Source organism: Plectropomus leopardus, chromosome 6 (assembly GCF_026936395.1).
Source record: "Plectropomus leopardus strain MGB_pleo_1.0 chromosome 6, ASM2693639v1, whole genome shotgun sequence".
Classification (NCBI taxonomy): domain Eukaryota; kingdom Metazoa; phylum Chordata; class Actinopteri; order Perciformes; family Serranidae; genus Plectropomus; species Plectropomus leopardus.
In genome coordinates, this window is record NC_142181.1 from 15,309,380 (window position 1) to 15,331,168 (window position 21,789).

Here is a 21,789-nt window from a genome sequence, read left to right on the forward strand (position 1 = left end):
AGATAGTTCTGGGCATCAAAGCAGTATTGTAGGCAGGATGACTGTTCAGCTTGAATATGCCTGTTATGTGCCTTTTCAAGCCACTCCACTGATGGTATCACAATTCCCCAAATAACTTAAGATGAAAGGATTTCAGTAGAGAATTTTAATGGTACATGATCATGAATGCTGTAGAAATTGCCATCTTGTTACTCATTCAGGGTGTCACAAAAATGTTCTAGGAAGATTGGTTGACCTTTTTATATTTTACCTTTGGGGGGCACTGTTTATGCAGATATGAGGAGCACCGAAGAAACCCTGCTTTATTTCCACTCTGCAGTTCCTTTAGAATACCACAAGCTTGTCTCAGTCCCACACATTTTCATTTTCTTCCCCCGTTCTTCATTTGTTTTTCATTCCTTCCCCTCTTAATCCATCATCTGTCTGTTTGCCTTTATCCTCTGCTGACTTCTTCCCCCTCTCTCTTATGCCCCACTCCCCACCCTTTCCTTACTCGCCATATCTTTATTTCTGTCTGGCTATCTCACTGTGTTTCTGTCACTTTCTTTCTGTCTTTATCACTCACTTTCTTCTCGACCCGACCTCTCCTATCCTCCAGGGGAATGCAGCTAAGTTGGTGCACACTCCACTGACTGATAAGTGCTACCTGACTCTGACCCAGGCCATGAAGATGGGACTCGGGGGGAACCCCTATGGGCCTGCTGGCACAGGCAAGACCGAGTCAGTCAAAGCCCTAGGGGGGCTGTTCGGACGCCAAGTGCTGGTGTTCAACTGTGATGAGGTATAAAGATGCTGTTAGAGAGTACGTGACTGGTTTAACCTGTCAGCTCAAACGTTACATTAGTTGTCACTATTCTAACAATATGAACATATCACTGTTATGCCTATTTGCATACATCTAATCAATCAACTTGTGGCCACATTCAGAGAGAGACTTTTAATTGAGAACAACTGCCAATGAGAACACATAAGAAGATCTTTTTTTCTGGTTTGCATCCGTCTCTTTTTCAGGGTATCGATGTGAAGTCAATGGGACGAATCTTTGTGGGCTTGGTGAAGTGTGGAGCATGGGGCTGCTTTGACGAGTTTAACCGCTTAGAGGAAGCAGTGTTGTCTGCAGTTTCCATGCAGATTCAGGCCATTCAAGACTCCCTCAAACATCACAAAAACACATGTGAACTGCTGGGGAAGGAGGTCAGAAAATAAGATACAAACACATGTATTGATGCCAAAAATCACTCACTAATTCTGTTGGCTGTCTGTCTTTTTCACCTTATTTTCATTTTTTTTATCTTTATGTTTAATTAACTGGCTTTTCTATATGTACATACGTAAACACACACAATGCAAGCTTTTACCTTCAACCGTCAGTCCTTGCCTTTCTGTTAAATCAGTCTATCAATAAATAACTAACTTATTCATCCATTGTTGAAGAGTTTATCAGGTTAGCAATCAATAAGCAGTCTATCAGACTGTACTCATGCCAACATAAAACAAGTATAATTAGAGAGAATAACTTTTCCTTCTTCTTTTCATCATCCAGGTGAACTTGGACCCAAACTCTGGGGTGTTCATCACATTGAATCCAGCAGGGAAAGGTTATGGAGGCAGACAGAAGCTGCCAGACAACCTAAAGCAGCTGTTTAGGCCTGTGGCCATGAGCAGGCCAGACAATGAACTCATTGCTGAGGTCATCCTCTACTCTGAGGGCTTCAAAAATGGAGAAATGCTGGGATGCAAACTGGTTGCAATTTTCAACCTGGCCAGGTAATTTTTATTTTTTTAGTTTCAGTTTTGGTTGAGGTTGGATGGGGTAGGAATATGAGGCGTGGGAACTTACCACCAGAGTATTAATTATATAGTATGAATGTCACCAATCTGGCCATTATGTCCGTCTGGTTCAGTAAGTAGTGTTTTTGTGTGTTCCAAACTGAGTCATACTTTAGGTGTTGAATTTATTCAAAATTATTTACTCTGCCACTACCATAAAATGCTATATATTGATTTTTTGGGTTAGTCCTCTTCTGCCTCCTTCCCCTAAGCACTACAACCGCTACTACAGTCAATTCAGAGTGTGTGAATATGTGTGAAAATATGCCTTTATGTGTGTGTCCAGGGAGCTGTTGACTCCCCAGCAGCACTATGACTGGGGTTTGCGTGCTCTGAAGACAGTGCTGAAGGCCTGTGGCAGTCTCCTGCAGCAACAGAGGAGAAGTCAAGACAAGGACAAGAGTAAGACCCCCTCTGGCTATTTTTTATTTTAAGGTACAATATTTCTGTGAGGCTTTTCCAATGCTGGAATGTGATAGAATAGGAGATGGAGGGAGTATCTTTGGCCGTGACCTCAAGTCACATTCATTGCTGCTTTAAGTACACAGTGCCATAACTGCCATAACATCTGTCAGTGTAGAGTGTATTTGACCTACAGTATGTGACTAATGCAGAGTGACAGGGTTAATGGAATTAAATACATTTGCTCATAATATTGTAGATTCTGACATGTATATATCTGTATATTTATATATGTACATATATAGATAAGATAAGATAATCCTTTATTAGTCCCACAATGGAGAAGTTTACATAATTGCAGCAGCAAAGGGATATCAAAGCAAGATATGTACAAGATGAAGCAAAAAAGAAAAATATAAATAGTTTAAACAAGAAACAAATGCTCTCATCCCTCCATGGCATCCTTAAATGATCTGCCTCAAATGCTACATCCGGTCTGATTCTTACTGCAAAGGTACAATCTTTTCAGTTTGTTCGACTTAAACATAAACAAACAATCTTGATATGCATTCCTTATATCTCACTGATATTTGAAAAAAAAAAAAACAATGCTGTAATATGGATTTACAATATTGTACAGTGCTCCTCAGCACAGTTCAGGAGACTCCTCATGTCAATATTGACAACTGATAATGAGAGCTATCAAAGATGACTTTGTCGGTTAGACATGTTTTCACCACTCAATATGAAAATTTAGTCATGCTTCACAGGTGGAAATAATAAAAAAGGGGGCAAACAAAATAGAAGCCACAGTTTACAAATGACTTAACAGCCATTTTACATTTAGCAACAGTTCAAATCAAAAGATTTCTCTCAGATAGTCTAAGCTTGGGAAGGCAGTGCTAACGTAAACTTATGTAGCTTTTAAGGTCCCTGAAGTCTATTGGTTTAAGAAAAATGTTTAAATCCTATTTTTTTTCTCACAGAAAGTCAATAATCTGAGATTGTTTTTATTCTGGTCATTTGGTGAAAGAATCTCTAAAATGTGTCCTTTGAGAAGTGCTGAAACTGTTGCACCGAAGTATCTGACCTTAGAGATAGAAAGCTGTTGAGCTGATGAAAAGGATTAAAGGATAAGGTGATAGTGAAAATTCGGCTGGTTTGGAGATGCTTATCCTGTACCCAACAGGGTAACGCCACAAAATGTTTTGATAATCTGGATCTTTATGTGTGGATATCTCTTAAATGCTGTTTGAGAAACACTATGCATGAGTGTACTTGAACATCAAAAGGCCCTATTGACCAGCACTCTCTCTGTACACCTGCTGTCGTCCTTGCCCTCTAAATCCTCTGATACAGACACGCCATCAATTGACACTTAGTCCAAATGCTCCCCTTAAAAACTTTTCTTCCCTCCGGGCTTTTTGCTTGTCTGTACTTTTGTCCTTCTCCTTTCACTCGTTCCCAAACACTTTGTCAGAGTTGTGTTGTTTACCTCTTCGGTACCTCTCTCCTCACCTCCTTCCCCCTCCTTCTGACCTCTTGTTAGCTCTCTCTCTGATACATGGCTGTCGATGCCGCTCTCGTCCCACTCGTTCTCACTCGATGCCCTCTGTTTCTCACCCCCATCTCCCCTTCATGTCTCTGCTTTTCAATACTTTCCCCTCTATCTCTCTCTTCATTTTCCTCTCTGCCTTTTCTTGAAACCATCCCTCTCTCTCTCTCTTTCTCGCTCTCTCTCTCTCTTCCAAATCCTTCTGTTCCACCAACCGCCCTTTATCTGTCCAACACACACACACACACACACACACACTCACACACACACAGCACATGCACCTCCTGTCTGTCGATGAGTCCCCAAGGTTTTCTTGTGTTTGTCTCTGTGTGTAGCCTGGCCAAGTGTTCCTTTCTGCTGTGAAAGAAACACCACATTTGTGCCTGCAGGGAAGGCCAGCATCTTTGGAGAAGAGAACAAAAGTATTGACAAACTTTAAAATCATGTCAGGCTTTGGTAATTAGCACTTGTATAACAGAGGGCATGTGCAAGAGCAAAGCGATAATGACTTGACACGTTAATTGTCATAACCTTGTGTTTTTGTATTTTCCTCCCCCAATCTTATGTTATTTCTTTGCTTATCTTTCAGCACATCGTTTTCTTTCACCAGAATTAAATAACTTAATATTTTTAATCACATCTTTATTGAAGCTTTTTTACATGCTAAATTATATCTTTGTCATCTACATGCAGTTCAGGAGAGCAGTCTGGTGGTGCAGGCACTGAGACTGAACACCATGTCCAAGCTGACGTTTGCTGATAGCTCCCGGTTTGATGCTCTGGTCAGAGATGTGTTCTCTGGAGTTAATTTCACCGATGTGGAGGATCAGATACTAATGCATGCACTGGAACAAGTCTACAGGGAGGCACGGCTTGAACTTATACCCAGCCAGGTTTGTAATGCGCATGAAGACATCTGTATGAATATACACATATTATTGTAATGATACACGATTTGAACAGGTATTTAGCCAATGTTTGGGATCACTCTACTGCAAAAAGTATTAAACATTAACAGAGACAACGGTTTGATAATTTATTATAATTAAAAAAAAAAAAAAAATCATATAGTTGCTGATACTTTTTCCATTCCTGCTTAGCTGAAGAAAGCCCTGGAGCTGAATGAACAGCTCAGACAACGCATGGGCGTAGTCATCGTTGGGCCAAGCGGAGCAGGGAAGTCTACACTCTGGAGGATGCTCAGGGCTGCTCTCAGCAAGACCGGCAAAGTGGTGAGTAAGAGACAAAACACCTACCCTTATTTTCATTCATTGAGACATATCATACGTGACACAATTTATTGTAAAACGTCCAAATATATTCAAAATTCTGTAAATTTACATTTTGTAGGACTAAGGTTACAATATTATTTAGCATACAAAGGACTATTAAAAGCATCTTTTTGAGAGTTTATGTTTCAGCAAAAAAATCTTTCCCAATCTTGTGTGTTATCTATAACCAGTGCTGTATTTTTATAGGTGAAGCAGTACACAATGAATCCTAAAGCGATGCCGAGACAACAGCTGCTGGGACATATAGACATGGACACCAGAGAATGGGCTGATGGCGTCCTCACACATAGCGCCAGGAATGTGGTCAGAGAACCACAAGGTGAGAAGGAGACACCACTCAAATGGTGCAAATAGGTCACTGATAGTCTGTCGTGTTCAGCTGGTCTTTGGCTTAGTGGTCTACATTGGTATACTCTGCGTGTATACTCTAAGTGTGTACTGATGTTGATGTACTGAATGGATAGAGTATTTTTATGTGTGTGTTTTCTTTGGGGTTTTTTTCTAGGGGTGAGCTCTTGGATAGTGTGCGATGGCGACATCGACCCAGAGTGGATTGAGAGTCTGAACTCTGTGCTTGATGATAACCGGCTATTAACCATGCCTAGTGGAGAACGCATTCAGTTCGGACCCAATGTCAACTTCCTGTTTGAGACTCATGACCTTAGCTGTGCCTCACCAGCTACCATATCCCGCATGGGAATGATCTTTCTCAGGTCAGGCAGCCTAGCAGGCAGCATTTTAAGTGTACCAAATTCCATTTTTGTCTACTAGCTTTACTTATTGTTTTTTTTACCCCTTTTCTCACTCTCATCCTTAGTGATGAGGATATTGATGTGGGTGCCTTGGTAAAGTCGTGGTTGAGGGGTCAGCCAGAGGAGTGTCGCAGTAACTTGGAAAACTGGCTGGGGGACTACTTCCAACGAGCCTTGGACTGGGTCCTTAAAGAGGTAGGCTTAGCTCTGTCCTACTTTTGCACACATACTCAAAAACAATAATGTCATCATGCTGAATTTTAAACACATTTTTTGAACTCAAGGTTTTGGCCTGGATGCAATGTTTTCTGTGTATGTAGGACTTTCTTAGTAAATGACCAACACATAGACTGCCCAGTGTTTATTGTAATATATTTAACTACTGACATAATAAGAAAGTGATACCACAAATAAAATAAAATAAAAAAAAACAACATTTTTGACAAAACGTTTGGCTTCAATGACTGCGGTTACAGAGACATGAATAACCTATTTATGAGGCTTATCCTGGTTATCATCATATTTGGGATATGGTGTTTACATGAGCATCATGTTATTCAGAGTTCTCTAAAATGTGCTGTTGACATACTCAAAGACATAAATGGGGCACTCCAAAAACCGATCATAAATGGCTTATTCATGTGCATGTAAACACACTGTTAAGTTGACTGACACACACATACTTTTTTTTTGTTTTTCTCCCCATTTTTTCTAAAATTAGTGTTTGTTTTGAATTTAAACTTTTATATCTCTTTCTCTCTTTACTCTCCTTTTATCAGAATGACTTTGTTGTGGAGACTAGTCTGGTGGGTACAGTGTTCAATGGTCTCTCACATCTCAGTGCTGTGACAGAGAGAGGTCAGTTCATTGTTGGTCTTCTTAGAGGATTGGGAGGAAACCTCAACCTCAAAACACGACAGGAGTTTGCCAAAGAGGTGAGGACCCCTGTTTTTTATATGGGCAGATGGTGACTGTAAGAACAGTTTAGTTTTATTATGGAAATTGTATTCATGTCTCAAACTTAGAGACCTGCTTCTTCAGCTAAGTCTTCTATGCTGTAACTGATAGTGAGGCATTGTTCCAGTACTGACACATGATATGCACCTGGTGGGGAACTTCTATAATAATAATAATAATAATAATAATAATAATAATAACTTTATTTATATAGCACCTTTAAAAAGATACAGACTGTACAAAGTGCTTTGATAAAAAAAGCAAAGCAGAGGTAAGAAACCCCAGACGCAAGATATCAATAGAAGCCAGACAGTAATGCAGAACAAAGGCCAGACAAGAGTTAAGGAAGAATTAAACAACAGATTAGAGGCAGAAGCATGTTAGAAGATGCACTAACAAAATAAAGGCAGTAAACAGGATTTTAATTAAAATAATAATAATATTAAGAAGAATAAGAAAACAGAAATATCACATCAAAGCAAGTCTATAAAAATTGATTTTCAGAAGTGATTTAAAAGAAGTCACTGACTCTACAAGCCTTATCTCCTCGGGCAGGTCGTTCCATCAGGGGCCCTGATGGCAAAAGCATTGTCACCTTTCGATTTCACCTTTTGCTTTTGGAAGAGCCTCAGCTTTGGAACTTTTGTGCCCCTCTTTAGAAAGATATCTTGGTCTTAATGTTTGCCCTTACATCTTTGTACTTTTATAGTTGCTGAGCTGGGCCAGAGAAAGCCCCCCAGACACCAAAAAACCACTGGATACCTACTATGACTCTGACAGCGGCCACCTAGCAGCCTACACATTCCAACGTCCTGAGGGTCTCACATTGGAGCAGCTCTCTCACACTCACACACTACCTGTTATTGAGACTCCAGACATGCAGAGAGGTCTGCAATGCTTCTCCCCGTGGCTCACTGCTCAGCATCGGCAGCCCTTCATGGTGGTAGGACCAGAGGGCTGTGGAAAGGGGTAATTACACACATGCTGAGATCCGTGCACACACAGAGTAAAAACATTTGTATACAGTAATCATAAACAAAGGAAGCATTTCCACACGCACTTTCTATATTATATATACAGAGACACAGTATATATATATATATACTGTTTATAGAATACGTAAACACAAAATTGCAAACAAACTTAAAATCTGGATCAAAAACAAAAATACAGACCTTTTTAAAAAATGTATTAATTTCATTATATGGTCATGGTTGATGAGTAACTGTTACAGTCACTTATTTAAAAATATTGCCATGGTTGTTTCATATTATTTTCAAAATGGTCGTCTGGGTGATCAGTTTAACTAGACACTGTACCAAAAAAAATACTTGTGTTGGTCTGCTTGCAGAAAATAGGTTAGTGAGTGGTAGAAAAGTGTGCTGTATTGATTGTGAAGCTGAGGCACTCAAATATGGACTCTCAAAATGATACAAGCACCCAATCAACAATGATATCAGAGCTTCTGATATTCAAGACTTGACCTTTTGTGTAAAAGCACTGAAAAGTCCAGATAAGGATCAGACGTGCGTGTGCATGTGTGTCTCTGTGTGTGGTGCGTGTGTGGTGCATGTGCTCAGACTTATGTACACAGAGAGTCGTTGCCTCAAAAGTAATTGCTTCCCACCCCAGGGATTTGAGGTACAAGGGTCACTCAGTTTGCCTTTTACACTCCAGTTGAATCTCACTCAAAAGTCTCCTTTTCTCATTCTTTTGTCTTGCTTCACTTTGTCTGAAAGGTCAGTGTGCCGATATGGCACCAGTTTTCTCAGCTACTCTTCTGATAAAAGGACATCTAATTAATTTACACACACACACTGGATGGAGTGTAAATGCATGTGCATGCACATAATTTACTTTCCAATTATTTTCTGTCTCTGTTTGCGCCCTCACAAAATGTCTCTCTTTGCCTTTGGGTCTGTTCTGACAAACATTGTTCACTAGATCCCAAGTGGTCCTTTTGTTAAATACAGCACTGACACTCATTTCTTCCTTTCATCATTTCCTGTGCTCCTGGCACCATCTTAAACACAGCATTTATATATTTTTCTGAAGCTGTTACAACCTGTCTGGTCAAAACTTCTAAAAAAGACGTGTTTGTGTTTCTTGATCTTTTTCTGTTTATTATTTTCTGATTAGCATGCTCCTGCGCTACGCCTTCTCCCGACTGCGATCAACCCAGGTGGCTGTGGTTCACTGCAGTGCCCAGACCTCATCTCGTCATGTCCTACAGAAGCTCGGTCAGACCTGCCTGTTACTCAGCTCTAACACTGGTCGAGTCTTCAGACCCAAAGACTGTGAGAGCCTGGTGCTCTATCTAAAAGACATCAACCTACCCAAACCTGACAAATGGGGGACCAGTAACCTCACTGCCTTCCTGCAACAGGTAGTGGAAACACACAGATAAGCTGACACATTAGTGAATGGATGATGTGGTTGTGGAAGAAGTGGTATAGCTCCAACCCCAATGCCCATCCTAAGAAGCTCAGACTTGGACACTTTTTCCTGTCACATCAGTGCAGATTCAGCGCTGTTCCATGTACCGTTTGAAAGTACTGCAGACTTTTTGAGCCTTTTAATAAATACGTTTCTCTCGACTTTCCACCCTTCTGATTCTATGTCTGTCATCTTTCTCTTTTTTGCTGTCCCTCCTCCAGGTTTTGACATATAAGGGATTCTATGATGAAAATCTGGAGTGGGTGAGTCTTGAGAACATCCAGGTGGTGGCCTCCATGTCCACAGGGGGTGCTGTAGGGAGCCATTCACTCACCTCCCGCTTCTCATCTATAGTCCGCATCTGCACAATAGAGTAAGTATTGTGTAAATGTACTTTACACATTGCCAAACCAGCCTTCAGTTACACATGTATTTGCATACATGTCCTCTGCATCTTGTTACCAAACATCACCATGTTTCTTTCATCTCTCTGTTTCTCTGTCTCACTGTTGGTCTCCCTCTAACCCCCACCTTGATCCCCTCTCGTTTTATTTTTCTACATCCATCTGTTTCTCTGCCTCTTTGCCTCTGCCTTTAGCTATCCAGACAGGGAGCAGCTGCAGACTATCTACTCAGCATACCTGCAGCCAGTTCTCCAGCATAGCCTGGGCAGCCAGGCATCCTGGGCCAGCACGGGGAAAACACACCAGCTGGCTGGATCTCTTGTTCAGCTCTATGAACAGGTATTGACTTGGACAGGGTGTTCATTCATGTTCACATTTCTATTCACTGCAGCATAGTCTTGCCTGAAATATTGAAAGCATACACATTAGCATATCTGGCTCCTTTATTTAACTTCTTGGAATTATTGTGTATCATGCTTAGTTAAAGTCACAAATGTCACATAATTAATTATGTGACATTTTCAAGTGATAATTAGAAACATTTGTTTGTTGTCTCTCAGGGGTCTTTTGTCAGGCTTTATGTGTAGGTTGGGTGACAGGGCAGATTAAAAAAAAGCAAAGCACCAATGAATTACATAGACTAATCAAAGCTATACCCATGCAATGTGTTTTGAAAAGACAAAATAGAGTTCTGCAGGAGAGTTGTTTCTGTCTTGGTCATTGTTTAGACACATGCTATCAGTGAAATAGGCCAACATGGCTAGTCCCAAATTGCATCTATGGCACAAAAGTTGTACTTTTAGAGGTTAAAAATAACCTATATCCTCTGTTTCAGGTTCATACTTGTAATTAAGGATTCTACCAGCACCTTTACATGGTTCAATGGTCAAAAAATCATTATTTTCCTCATACTGACTGTGCTGAAACACCTCTAGATAGCGTGTGAATGTCTGCGAAGGCTCCATTGAGCAACTTTCTCTTCAAAAAACACAGTCAACTCTGATTGGTCAACATTTTTGGGTCTTTGCTACTCGGTGTCCCTGCGCCATCATTGCATTCTGATAATGACTGTAATCAAGGAGTAGCGGCATTTTACACTTTGTATGAAAATTTACTAATAAAACACAGGCAGACATGTTCCAGCAGGCATATGATCTGACGTTCAAGAAAAAATTACAAAATTGGCAACCAAGGTTATACATTTCTCTGATGTTTGCATGGAGCTTCATGTATATGTCTACATATGTATTTATCATCTATTTTCTTGTGTATTTTTACTCTCAGGTGAAAGCTAAGTTTACGGTGGATGACCACAGCCACTACCTGTTTACCCCCTGTATCCTCACCGAATGGGTCCTCAGCCTGCTGCGATATGACCTCACTGCAGGTAACCAAATACACATACATACAAGAATGCACACATATAAATATGTGTGTTCTGGGGCACTTTTTTGACAAGATTGAGACTGATGTAACAACCGGGGGACACTAAAACCTTCTCTAAGTTAAGAACCTTAATTTTGACCGAGACTCATAAAAATACAATATTTTTTATGTTGTGATGTGAAAGAAGAATTATATCCACAGGGTTCCGGTGGTCATTGAAAACCTGGGAAAGTCATGAAATTTTACAAGCACATTTTCTAGGCCTGGAAAAGTCATGGGATTAGTAAAAATCATTGAATGTTTTTGGAAAGTCATGAAATTTGGTTATTTGTAATGAAACTGTTACAGTAATCTTCTATGGATCATACATGTATTGTTAAATACTGTCAAATCTTTTTTCTGTAGCTGACGATGAATGTAGCTCTACTATGTGCCAGTGTGTGACAACTTTTTTCGTTTACCATCACATACGTTTTTCTAATTCTCTCACCATGTTTTCTCCCCACCTTCATGCATGCCAGCTACCTGACATTATGTTTGAGTAGAGTTTGAATCTGATAGTAGTATAATTTTGCTGCTGCTGAGGAACATAAAGCATTAATAACTTTATCCGTTTTGATACCAGAATCAAAAGGACAGCACCAGATGGCTAAGTTTCATGTCAGTATTCTTTTAGCTCAGAGCTTCAGTCTCCAACTCTCACCTTGTTCTTCATTTGATCTCTCCTTTCTCCTCTTGCCCCCCCCTTACTGTCCTTTCATCTCTCCCTCTGTCACTCTTTCTCTCCTCCCGCAATGTGTTCCTGCTGTGATAGTGAGTCCAATCATTTATTTTAATTAAACACGCCAGTGGACAAACTTTGCTTTTCCTGTGCTCATCACTTTTTATTTAAGCTTACTCTTACCTCTTCTTCCCTCTTTTCCCCTCTTGCTGCTTACCTACTTTTGTGGTATGTAAAAAACTCTTCTCCTCATCTTTATTTTGTGACTATGTTGATGTATGTGGTGAGTTTGAGCGTGCACGTAATCACAATGGATATATTAACAACACCACATCATAACCACTATCATAACATTGTTTTTGGCCTCAGCAGGCAAATATTTTTAATGGAAAAGCTGTAAAAATCCACCCAAAAAATCCAGCATCAAGCAGCAGACAGACACAGATAGCAACTAACAAGTGAACATAGAGGAGCATTAAGCATCTGAAGAGCCAGCTATTTACCTCAGTAGTTGGTGGACATCAAAAGCAGAGCTAAAAGAGCGTGGTCATCGGACAATGGGCCAAAATCACATTTTGAGATGAAAGCTAACATTGCTGTGCAACTGCTTGCAAACAAGTTTGCCATATTAACTTAAGAGGTGATGACATGCCAATGCCCTTTTTATAATTTGTTTTTGCTATAGTTATAGCAGGTTTAATTTCTGTGTTAAAGAAAAATGTCCTATTATTAAATTGAATGGAGATACCCCAACTTGATTATGATAAGGGGGTCATGTATGATGAGGGATACATTGGAATAGCTAATATCATCAGCCAATTTAAGCTTATCACAGATATAACAGTACTACAGGATATGTGAGTGAATTAGTGACACAAAATGATATAACAAAAAGGCCAAAGATAAGAAATGTACAAACAGTATTGCTTTTCCATAGGTTAGGTTGTTCATTAATGAGCATTAAGGTTTTTAACTCTTGGTCAAGATTCTCTAATAACAAAATTGAATAAAAAAACAACAGAAAAACTAATTGCAACACACTGTTTTTTAATTCTCTGATATGAACATTACTAGCTGGCTCAAACACAGAATTTGCCAGAATTTATTGTCTTTATTGGCTCCGGTGGTAGAATCACCACTGAGGTTTCAGAGAGAGAAATCATTTGATAAAGCCATAGGCATAAAAATGTTTAGTATGACAACTTGGCACTTTAAGTGTTTTCTTTTCCGTAATGGTCTTTAAAATTTAATATGCCAGGAAAAACCCTGAAGGGCCAACTGTATCTCTGTTTGACTCTCTTCCTCTTGCTCTTTCGATATAATGTGACAGACACTGTTGAAGCCAGTGGCCTATGAGACCACAATTCTGGCCTGTCCCTGTAGTTCTCTCTCTTTAGCTTGCAGAGCTCTGCTGATTCTTGTGGGAATTTGGAAATTTAGTTTTACCCTTGGAGGTGCTTTTGTCATGCCTGATCTCACCAAAAACAGCCCTTTGACTCATGTTGAGGCCTGAGTCACAGTTTAAATACTGTGCTTGTTTCTGTGTCTGCCTTTTTTGTAGATTAAACAACTATGACAGATATGGACAGACTACAAAATGCTCTTTGCATGTGGTGGTTAAAGTATGAAACAAAAAAAAATGTAATTTCCCTTTGCAGATGAATCATCGCAAGTGTTTTAGTTTAGTTTTGTCCCGAATGTTATATCAAGATTTAAATGTCAGGAAGAATCAGCAAATCTCATCTTGTATGTACTTGCAAGTTTGTGCATGGCTTGGGATATTCTATTTCAGATTAATCCAAATATCTGTGTGTGTGTGTGTGTGTGTGTGTGTGTGTGTGTGTGTGTGTGTGTGTGTGTGTGTGTGTGTGTGTGTGTGTGTGTGTGTGTGTGTGTGTGTGTGTTATGTCCTCCTTTTTAGCTCAATCTAATGTGACAGACAGCGTGTTGGAGGTGGTGGCATGTGAGGCCAAGAGGCTGTTCAGAGACCGGCTAGTTTCCTCCAGAGACCATCACACCTTTGACAACATCCTCTCCTCCATCATACGGGGAGACTGGGGCTCTGACGCTCTAGACAACATGACAGGTATGAGATCGCTCTATTCTCACTGACATACACCAACATTCAAATCGCACATAAAAAAAAAAAAAAAAAAACTGTTTTCGGATACAATAGCAAAGGCGAAGCAGGAAAAATTCCACTAGAGGTTGAGCATTTTGTGCAATTAATGCCAACATTTTCATATTGCCACTCATGTCTTAATGAAAGCAATACTTGGCTCTATTCTTTTATAGTTCTGCACTCAAAATGTCATTTTCTGCATGGTAACTTCTCAGCTAATGGTCTATTTGCATATTTCAAATCACCATGATTTTAATGAAATTGTCTTTTTTCCAATTTGTTTGGCTACTCCAAACTACTTAAAATTAAAACTGATGTGCTTAACAATGTTTCTTGTTCACTGATGAAAGATATAGTGTCACCCACAGGTAATAACAATTTAATTTCTTGGTTATAGCAGGGGTGAGATGTTGGCAACTTGTTTTAAATCCTGGTTGGTACTGGCGAGACTCCAGTGCTACACTTGCCTGCCAACTCCTAGAGTGAGATAAAAAAGAACAAAGTTGAACAAGAATCAAGAGTCACACCTGGACTAGAAAAGTGCACTCAGAGTGCAGATTTCTGCGTCTGGGGGCTTGTGGGTGGGGCATGGGGAGTACAAGGCAGCGTGTAAGCATGACAATAGTGAAAAGAAGGGGAGACAGTATGCAGGTTAAATTATCAAGGTGTAACAAGAGTAGACATGCTTTATTGTTTTACCTTGGCATGCAAATCTGGAAAGGAACAATTCCTGAACACCATCGATGTAAAATGTCAACTTCAAAGTGAAAATACTAACAGAGAGATAGCGATGTCTAGTATTGTCCACACTGCACAGGAGGTCTCCTCAGGATCTTTAGAGGAACAAGGGTAAAAGATAAAAGCAGATCCTGCCCTTTTTACATAAAAATGTATGTAATTCATTATGATCTGCACAGCATTACTACTTGGCAATACTGACAAGCGCAAGCCACAGCTAGTTTCCTTCATGCAAACCAATATTTGAAGCTTGTATTAAGAAAGCATGCTGAAAGATAGCTGGCCCAACTTGGGAAGATATAATGATCAAGCACAGGCCCTGGCTGCTGATCAAATACTATGATATATCTATAACCAAAGCCCTTGAAACTGTTCAATGGAGGCTTACAGTGCTGGCAGTTAGACTTAAGACATCAGAGAGGCAGAAGCCTAAAGGATAAATTCTTTTCATCACATTAGCACATCCAAAGTGTGGCCCCAGCTACAATGTCATACCAAGAACCTTCTCAGCAAATGCTTTAAACGTAACATTGGAGGAACAAAGTTGTATCAACAGTGCTTAGTCACAAAACTGCAATATCCCAGAATGTGGCACCTGGCAGTAATCCCAGGGACAGTACCTTGTAAAAGTGATAGCTTTTTCCTTGAGCATCTCTGTCATCTGTTCTCCGTTCTAGGCACTGCCTAGACTGCAGAAAGTAAACATAAGAGATCTGCATTTCAGGGATGCAATATTATATCAACTGGCCATTGGTATCAGCTTTAAAATGATAAATCTGCGTCGGAGATGAACATTTCTGCCAATATGATAGGCCGATGTGATGAGACTTTCATTATGAGACTTAAATTAGTCAAAATAGGTCCCAAGCAGCCCATTGACGTAGAATGAACTTTACAGCTGATATCATGCATCCTTAATGCATAATATCTGACCCATGAGAGAACCTCGGCTTAAGGCTGGTACTTTGTAACCTGCGTGAAAAATGCCAAATTATGGCCATAAGTGCAGTCTGCCTGCAAAATAAACACCTGCCTGCTTTTGTACAACATCTGGTATTTTAGCTGTAGTATGTGAAAACAAATCCAAATACCTATTGCACAGGCTGACCATTCAGGCACACATTTTATCTTATTTTCACATGTAGGTAGGCTGGTATTAGTTAGCTATGACTGATAATGCAAAATTATGTATCAGGGACATATGAATTGGTATAAAGATGAAGTAGAGTAATGGAACTCAACTTCAGCTATCAGAAACAATGAGTTTACATTTAAAAATTTGAATTTCTAAATCTCAGAGCACCACCCATTAAAATGGAAAGGTTCATAGCCCATTTTGCCTTATTTATTAATCTAGTCTCATAATGTAAAGGTTACAACGTTTTTTTCCAGGTGTACAGTGACTCCACATTATACACACACACACATCACAAGATCAAGTGTCTTTATAAACAAAAGTTTTATAAACTACTCACTACACAACAAAACTACTCCTAAAAGACTACAATAAATGAGTCAAGAATAAGTATGGATAAATGATGAAACAGTAAATACAGCAAAGACACAAAGTGAATAAAATGATTAAGTGAACAACAAACTAATAAATTAAGCAACAATAAAAATGAGGGGATGAAAACTAATGAGGAACTGAGTTAGGTGTGACATCTAGACTTGATCAGGTGCACTGAAATAGTGCAAGATGATCAAGCAGATGAGAATTTAAAATTAAAGTAAAGTCAATGTCAAGCATCAATCAACAACAGAGGCAACTTATCCCATAAAACATTGAAGGAAAAGATAAAGAAGAAGCCTGATTAGAGAATAACCCGTAATTGTATTAATGGGAGATCCTAATCTATGTCTAACACTTCATATGTGACCCTATCATTTAAGAGCATTATCCCCATTAAAGAGCAGGAAAGATTGTTTCACCTTCCTCAGAAGTCTCGATGCCAGGGAAAAGGTTCACTCTGGAGAAGTTGTAGTGTGGCCTTTGTGAGCACACTGGACAGGCAGCTTGGTTACGCTTGTGCAGTTCTGGCGGCTGGCCTTGGTCAGTTTAAGCGTTGCAAACTCAGCTTGAATTTTATTCCTCCACCTCTCTCTCTCCATGAACAGCTGGATCATCTTCTGATACCTGATATGGCTAAAATGAGATTACAATGACAGCTTATCAGGCTTTGTTTCATTCAAAGTGTCTTTGTCCCAGAGCCTCTCTCGTGCAAAGTCCTCTGGTTCTAAAATTTCACTACTACCTTCAAATCCTCAATATTTGAATCCATGATACTCTCCTCTGCTGATCGATACCAAACACTTATGAGAAAACCAAATAATTCTTTGGCAGACCATTAACCGAGTAAAACAGTATTAACCACGTTTAACAAACATACTGAATATGTGTAAAAATAAGTGAGTGTAAGCCTACAGTGTCAAAACACTGGTATGATTAAAAGTTATTTAAGATCCTATTTTAGTAAAGCTATACAAGTACTAGCATCAAAATATAACAGAGTTTGACAGTACTCCCTATGACCAAACCTCTATCAAACCTATAATTAGGAAATCACAATTCACATGATTATAAAACAATATAGCATCAGCAAACAACAGTGTAAAGTAAGGATAATGAAGCTAAAGATAAAAGAGATGTCTAATCAGGACTTGTCCTCATCATCCACTACAATTTTGTTTCACCACTGACTGTAGACATCGTTTGATGTGCACATGCAGATGTGTTCCGAACAGTCTGTAATACTTCCCCTGTGTTCAGATGGTTTCTATGTGACATGGGGAGCCTCTGATGGGGCTGTAATGGCTCCAGGCCAGTCTCTACCTCCTCATGGTAAACAACTTGGACGTCTGGATTCTGCTGACCTAAAACAAGTTATACAGAAGGTACATGATGAGGAACTGTTATCTGATTGTGTGCGGTTGGGCTTGTTGAATTAAGTGTGCACACGTATGCTGTAACTAAATACAACTAAATACATCTGTAGTACTTAAATGCAACTTTTCCTTTCCTGATTTCCTACACTATTCATTTATGATTATTAGCATTAGTATTTGTAGAAGTATTATTATGCAATACTCATGTAGTAATTCTTCTTTTACCTATTGCTATTGCAGCTTTACCTTAGTCATTTCAGCATGTGAATACTCCTGCTTCTTTTATCTGCTGCTGTGTTTTTTTGTGTGTGTCTCATCCATGTGATTGTGTTTCGTTGTGCTCTTAATGTCATTTCATTGTATTGGTCTGAAATGTCTATGGCGCAGCTCCTTACTTGTGTGCGTTCCTTCCTTTGCTCCCTTTAGGGAGTAGGGCAGTACAGCCGTGATAACAGGGAGCTGGATCTTCTCCTGTTCTGGGAAGTGTGTGACTTTGTATCCAGGGTGGATCGCGTCCTGAGCCGACCCGGTGGCTCTCTGCTTCTGGCGGGTCGCAGCGGCGTGGGTCGGCACACAGCCACGTGCCTGGTGTCACACATGCATGGATACACATTGTTCACGCCCAAAATCTCCCGGGGTTATAGCCTTAAGCATTTCAGCAATGATCTCAAAATGGTAAGAGTGGGTTGTTGTGTTTATTGGCTTAACTGGTTTGAAATTGTGCCAGGTTAATCATGTTAATGCTCTTAGTTTTATTTAGATTGTATGGTAAACTTTTTAATTATCTTTCTGACAGCATTCTATCAATTTTTTTGTTGTTTTTTTTTCATGATTTTGATATACAGAGCTAAAATGTATATGTATTCATACTGTGTGGGTAGGTGATGCAGCTGGCAGGTTTGGAGGGTCAACAGGTGGTTCTGCTGTTGGAAGATTATCAGTTTGTTCAGTCAGCTTTCTTGGAGATGGTCAACAGCCTGCTGTCTTCAGGTGTGTGTTGTGTTTGCATATTTGCTATACATTTCTCCCATTTTTATTACAACAGATATGACTTTTTTTGACCTGAAGAGGTTACAGCTTAGTTTTAGGGTTAAGGTTAGATTTTGGATTAGGTTAATGTTAGTACTAAAGGAAATGTTGAACATTTTGGGAAGTACATTTCAAATATTAGTTAATAAAATGTGTGTTCTTTCTTGCTTTTATACTAAATGTGTGCTTGGAATCTTTTGCAGTTCAGACACATTCTCATTGCAGCCCTTGTTTTGTCAGTATGCATCGTCTGCATCTGAATGTGAACAATGCACTGGTAAATTTAGCAAAAGCTATGCTGCACCGATCAAAGGTTTCAGTTTTATGCGTCCTGGTTCAACCGTCTTGTATTTAATTTCTTCTGAGAGATTCAAGTGTGTAAGGATACTAACATTTCAGTGTGTGTTTGCATGTGTTATGTTTCAGGTGAAGTTCCAGGTCTGTACACCCCAGAAGAACTGGAGCCTCTTCTATCCTCCCTCAAAGATGCTGCTTCCCAGGATGGATTCACTGGACCACTCTACAATTACTTTTCTTACAGTTAGTAGTACTGTATATTTATTGGCAGCACAGTCCCTCTTCCTGTCTGTCCATTATTGATTATTACCAGCCCCAACAGCAGGACTGATATTGTTTTTACCCTATGAGTCTATGTGTGTCATCAAAATGTGGTCCTGAAGACACCTGTTGTAGTGGGAACGACCACAGAAGTAGTTTTGCTTACTTTGCCAAGTGTCAGTGTACGTATTTTGTCACTGTGATAGCAGATTCATGCAAGATACAGTCGTGAAACTGAGATCACAATGAAAGCTAATGAGCTTGAAGATGATTGTAGAATTTGTGGGTAGGAAGTAGGAAAGGGGCCATTGCCCGCAATTCATTTTAAGTCCTGGATCAGCATTGCGCCTGGTGTGATCCCATTGGAAGATGATCTCTAGTTTTGCTGGTTCTCTAATATGTGGTATATGTGGTACTCTGATCTTCCTTTCACTGTAAAAGTCTACAACTTGTCATTTCTTTTCACTAATTATTTTGTCTGTTCTCCTCTGTGTCTGTATCAGACCCCATTTCTCTGCTTCCCTGCTGTGCACGAGTGTGTTTACTGTAAAAATAGTGAAGTGTCATTGAGGTTAAGGTTGCTGTTAGAGAATTCAATCAGTGACTCTATTATTGTCAAAGTAAACTTACTACTCCCTGTTCACCTTTATTATCCAACTCTTTCAGGGAGGTACAAGCTAAAAGGGACAATATCAGCAACACAAACACTAGAGCCTGCCTTAACATCGCCCCTTACTATCTTAAATTTTTGCTGATTTGCTGTTTCAAACAACATTTTGTGATTAACTCCTCCACTGTTTTCATTCCCTAACTATTGTGCTACTCCCTTGTATCACACCAACTAAGGAATCCAGCAAAACCTCCATATAGTTCTGATCATGGACTGCTCCAACTCTAATTTCACCATCAACTGTGAGAGCAACCCTGCTTTCTACCGCAAGTGTTCTGTTCAGTGGATGGAAGGATGGTCTGAGAGCAGCATGAAGAAGGTCAGTGACAAGTACAGTGACAAGATCAAAAGCAGATATATCCACATTTGCTGATAAACTTCACACCAGTATTTAAAATCAATGAGTCCTGTTTAGAGTATGCAGTATGGTGATTTTTGTACTCTATGCTCAGGAGCATTAAAAAGAAAGACTTTAGCAGCCCTGACTTTTATAACATCTCTGCCGTTGCCCCATAGATACATGTGCGGTTTACACGTATCCAGTGGCTTCATATTCAATACTGACCCTGTTGCTGCAGGGCTGAAAAAGTATATTTGCTTAACTGTGGTAACTGAAATTTAAAATCAAAACCTTGAAACATTTTTTAAAATGCGGGTGAGATAAGAAAGTTTTTAATGCATGTGTCAATGCTTTCTATCCAACTTTCACATCTTGTGTGTAAACCTGCACCTTGTCAGATTCCTGAGCTGCTGCTGTCAAAGACAGAAGGAACAGGGGACGAGAATGAAAGAGAAAAGGGCGCAAAGGGGAAAAGCTCAGGTAGGAGCACATTTACGCAAAGCAAATTAAAATTTTTTTGAAAATGACCTTGATTAGATAACTTTTTTTAATTGTGTGACTGTGTTATTTATGTTATGTTTGTTATTTATTTATGACGTTATTTTTGTAGGGCATCCCTGTCATGTCCCTAAGTGTCATAGTACTGCTGTCCTGTGAATGTAGTTTGTAGACATTTAAATTAATCTGACAGTCTTCCAGTTATCATAATTACAGTCTTAGTAATGCAACTTCAAAAAGATGGAAATTGCGTACAGATATCTAGGCAAAAGTTTCAACCATTGGCAGAATGGTTAGGTAACCATTAATTTAGCACCTTTAAAGTACAAGCATTTTTTTGTCATAATCTTTTCGGGGAAATAACTCAGAAGCTTATTAACATTGTTTCTAGCTGTGTTTGGCTGTGTTTACTGTTGTGAAAGTGACCTCCTAAATTTAAACCAGTTTTTGCTCACAGTCTTCCTCCCCTTCTGCTCTCAGCAGGGTCTGCCCGGGAAGATCTGTGCCGTTTGTTCCTGATGGTCCATGAGTCATGCAGAGAACATGGTGCAACACCCAGCCAGTACATGGCCTTTCTGCATGTTTACACTGCAATATTTAGCCGCAAGCAGAGCCAGCTTACAACACGACAACAGCATCTGCAGGTACAATATCAGATTTATTACAAGGTCCATATGCAGAAAGAACTAAGATGCATGGAAAAGTAATCACAGCAAGTGTTTGTTTCCCATAAGTTTATTTAGAAGATAGCCAAAGAAAAAAAAAGTTTTGATGTACCTCGAATTATAAAAGTTAAACTATGCTGTTTTTTTAAGGCAGTTAAGAATAACTTATGGTGTGAAGCTCAGATATTGTATTTATGTGTTACGTAGAAGTACACAAAAAACAGTCATTAGTAGCGTGTACCTCATGCAAACCTCATGTATTGACATAGCCTGGAAACTGGATGAATCTGCGAGTTCTTGTTTCATTTTCTCTGGCGGATGCATCTGGTCATCTTTCTATTCAGACTGTTTTCCAGCTGGCCTGTCCTGGGCTGTGCAAATCAAAACCATATATCTACTATGGGGCAAGTTTGATATAATTGAGTGTCACAGATCCAGATTTGAAAAGTTACAAACTAGGCAGCACTGATCAAATATGAATCAAGATTCTGTTACTACATTGACTATTTGCTCCCTCAAATGTTTTTAGGAACATATTTTAGGGTACT

General features: G+C 39.5%; 1 protein-coding gene across 5 annotated transcripts in view; it reads left to right on the top strand.

Annotated features, from left to right (window-relative positions):
* Positions 1 to 21,789, top strand: part of dync2h1 (dynein cytoplasmic 2 heavy chain 1) — a 127,327-nt gene that overhangs the window by 24,348 nt on the left and 81,190 nt on the right. For 2 of the 5 annotated variants that reach the window (XM_088078855.1, XM_088078858.1), the window contains exons 37-59: positions 599 to 781; positions 1,012 to 1,194; positions 1,544 to 1,767; positions 2,117 to 2,232; positions 4,481 to 4,680; positions 4,888 to 5,019; positions 5,266 to 5,398; positions 5,585 to 5,792; positions 5,897 to 6,026; positions 6,611 to 6,766; positions 7,498 to 7,757; positions 8,928 to 9,174; positions 9,446 to 9,597; positions 9,823 to 9,967; positions 10,913 to 11,015; positions 13,657 to 13,821; positions 17,366 to 17,490; positions 17,908 to 18,156; positions 18,363 to 18,471; positions 18,937 to 19,050; positions 19,915 to 20,057; positions 20,477 to 20,558; positions 21,057 to 21,220. In XM_088078855.1, the coding sequence (XP_087934981.1) occupies positions 599 to 781; positions 1,012 to 1,194; positions 1,544 to 1,767; positions 2,117 to 2,232; positions 4,481 to 4,680; positions 4,888 to 5,019; positions 5,266 to 5,398; positions 5,585 to 5,792; positions 5,897 to 6,026; positions 6,611 to 6,766; positions 7,498 to 7,757; positions 8,928 to 9,174; positions 9,446 to 9,597; positions 9,823 to 9,967; positions 10,913 to 11,015; positions 13,657 to 13,821; positions 17,366 to 17,490; positions 17,908 to 18,156; positions 18,363 to 18,471; positions 18,937 to 19,050; positions 19,915 to 20,057; positions 20,477 to 20,558; positions 21,057 to 21,220 (3,723 nt within the window). The remainder of the gene's footprint in view (positions 1 to 598; positions 782 to 1,011; positions 1,195 to 1,543; positions 1,768 to 2,116; positions 2,233 to 4,480; positions 4,681 to 4,887; positions 5,020 to 5,265; positions 5,399 to 5,584; positions 5,793 to 5,896; positions 6,027 to 6,610; positions 6,767 to 7,497; positions 7,758 to 8,927; positions 9,175 to 9,445; positions 9,598 to 9,822; positions 9,968 to 10,912; positions 11,016 to 13,656; positions 13,822 to 17,365; positions 17,491 to 17,907; positions 18,157 to 18,362; positions 18,472 to 18,936; positions 19,051 to 19,914; positions 20,058 to 20,476; positions 20,559 to 21,056; positions 21,221 to 21,789) is intronic. The other 3 variants (XM_088078856.1, XM_042486268.2, XM_088078857.1) reach the window with 2 other exon arrangements.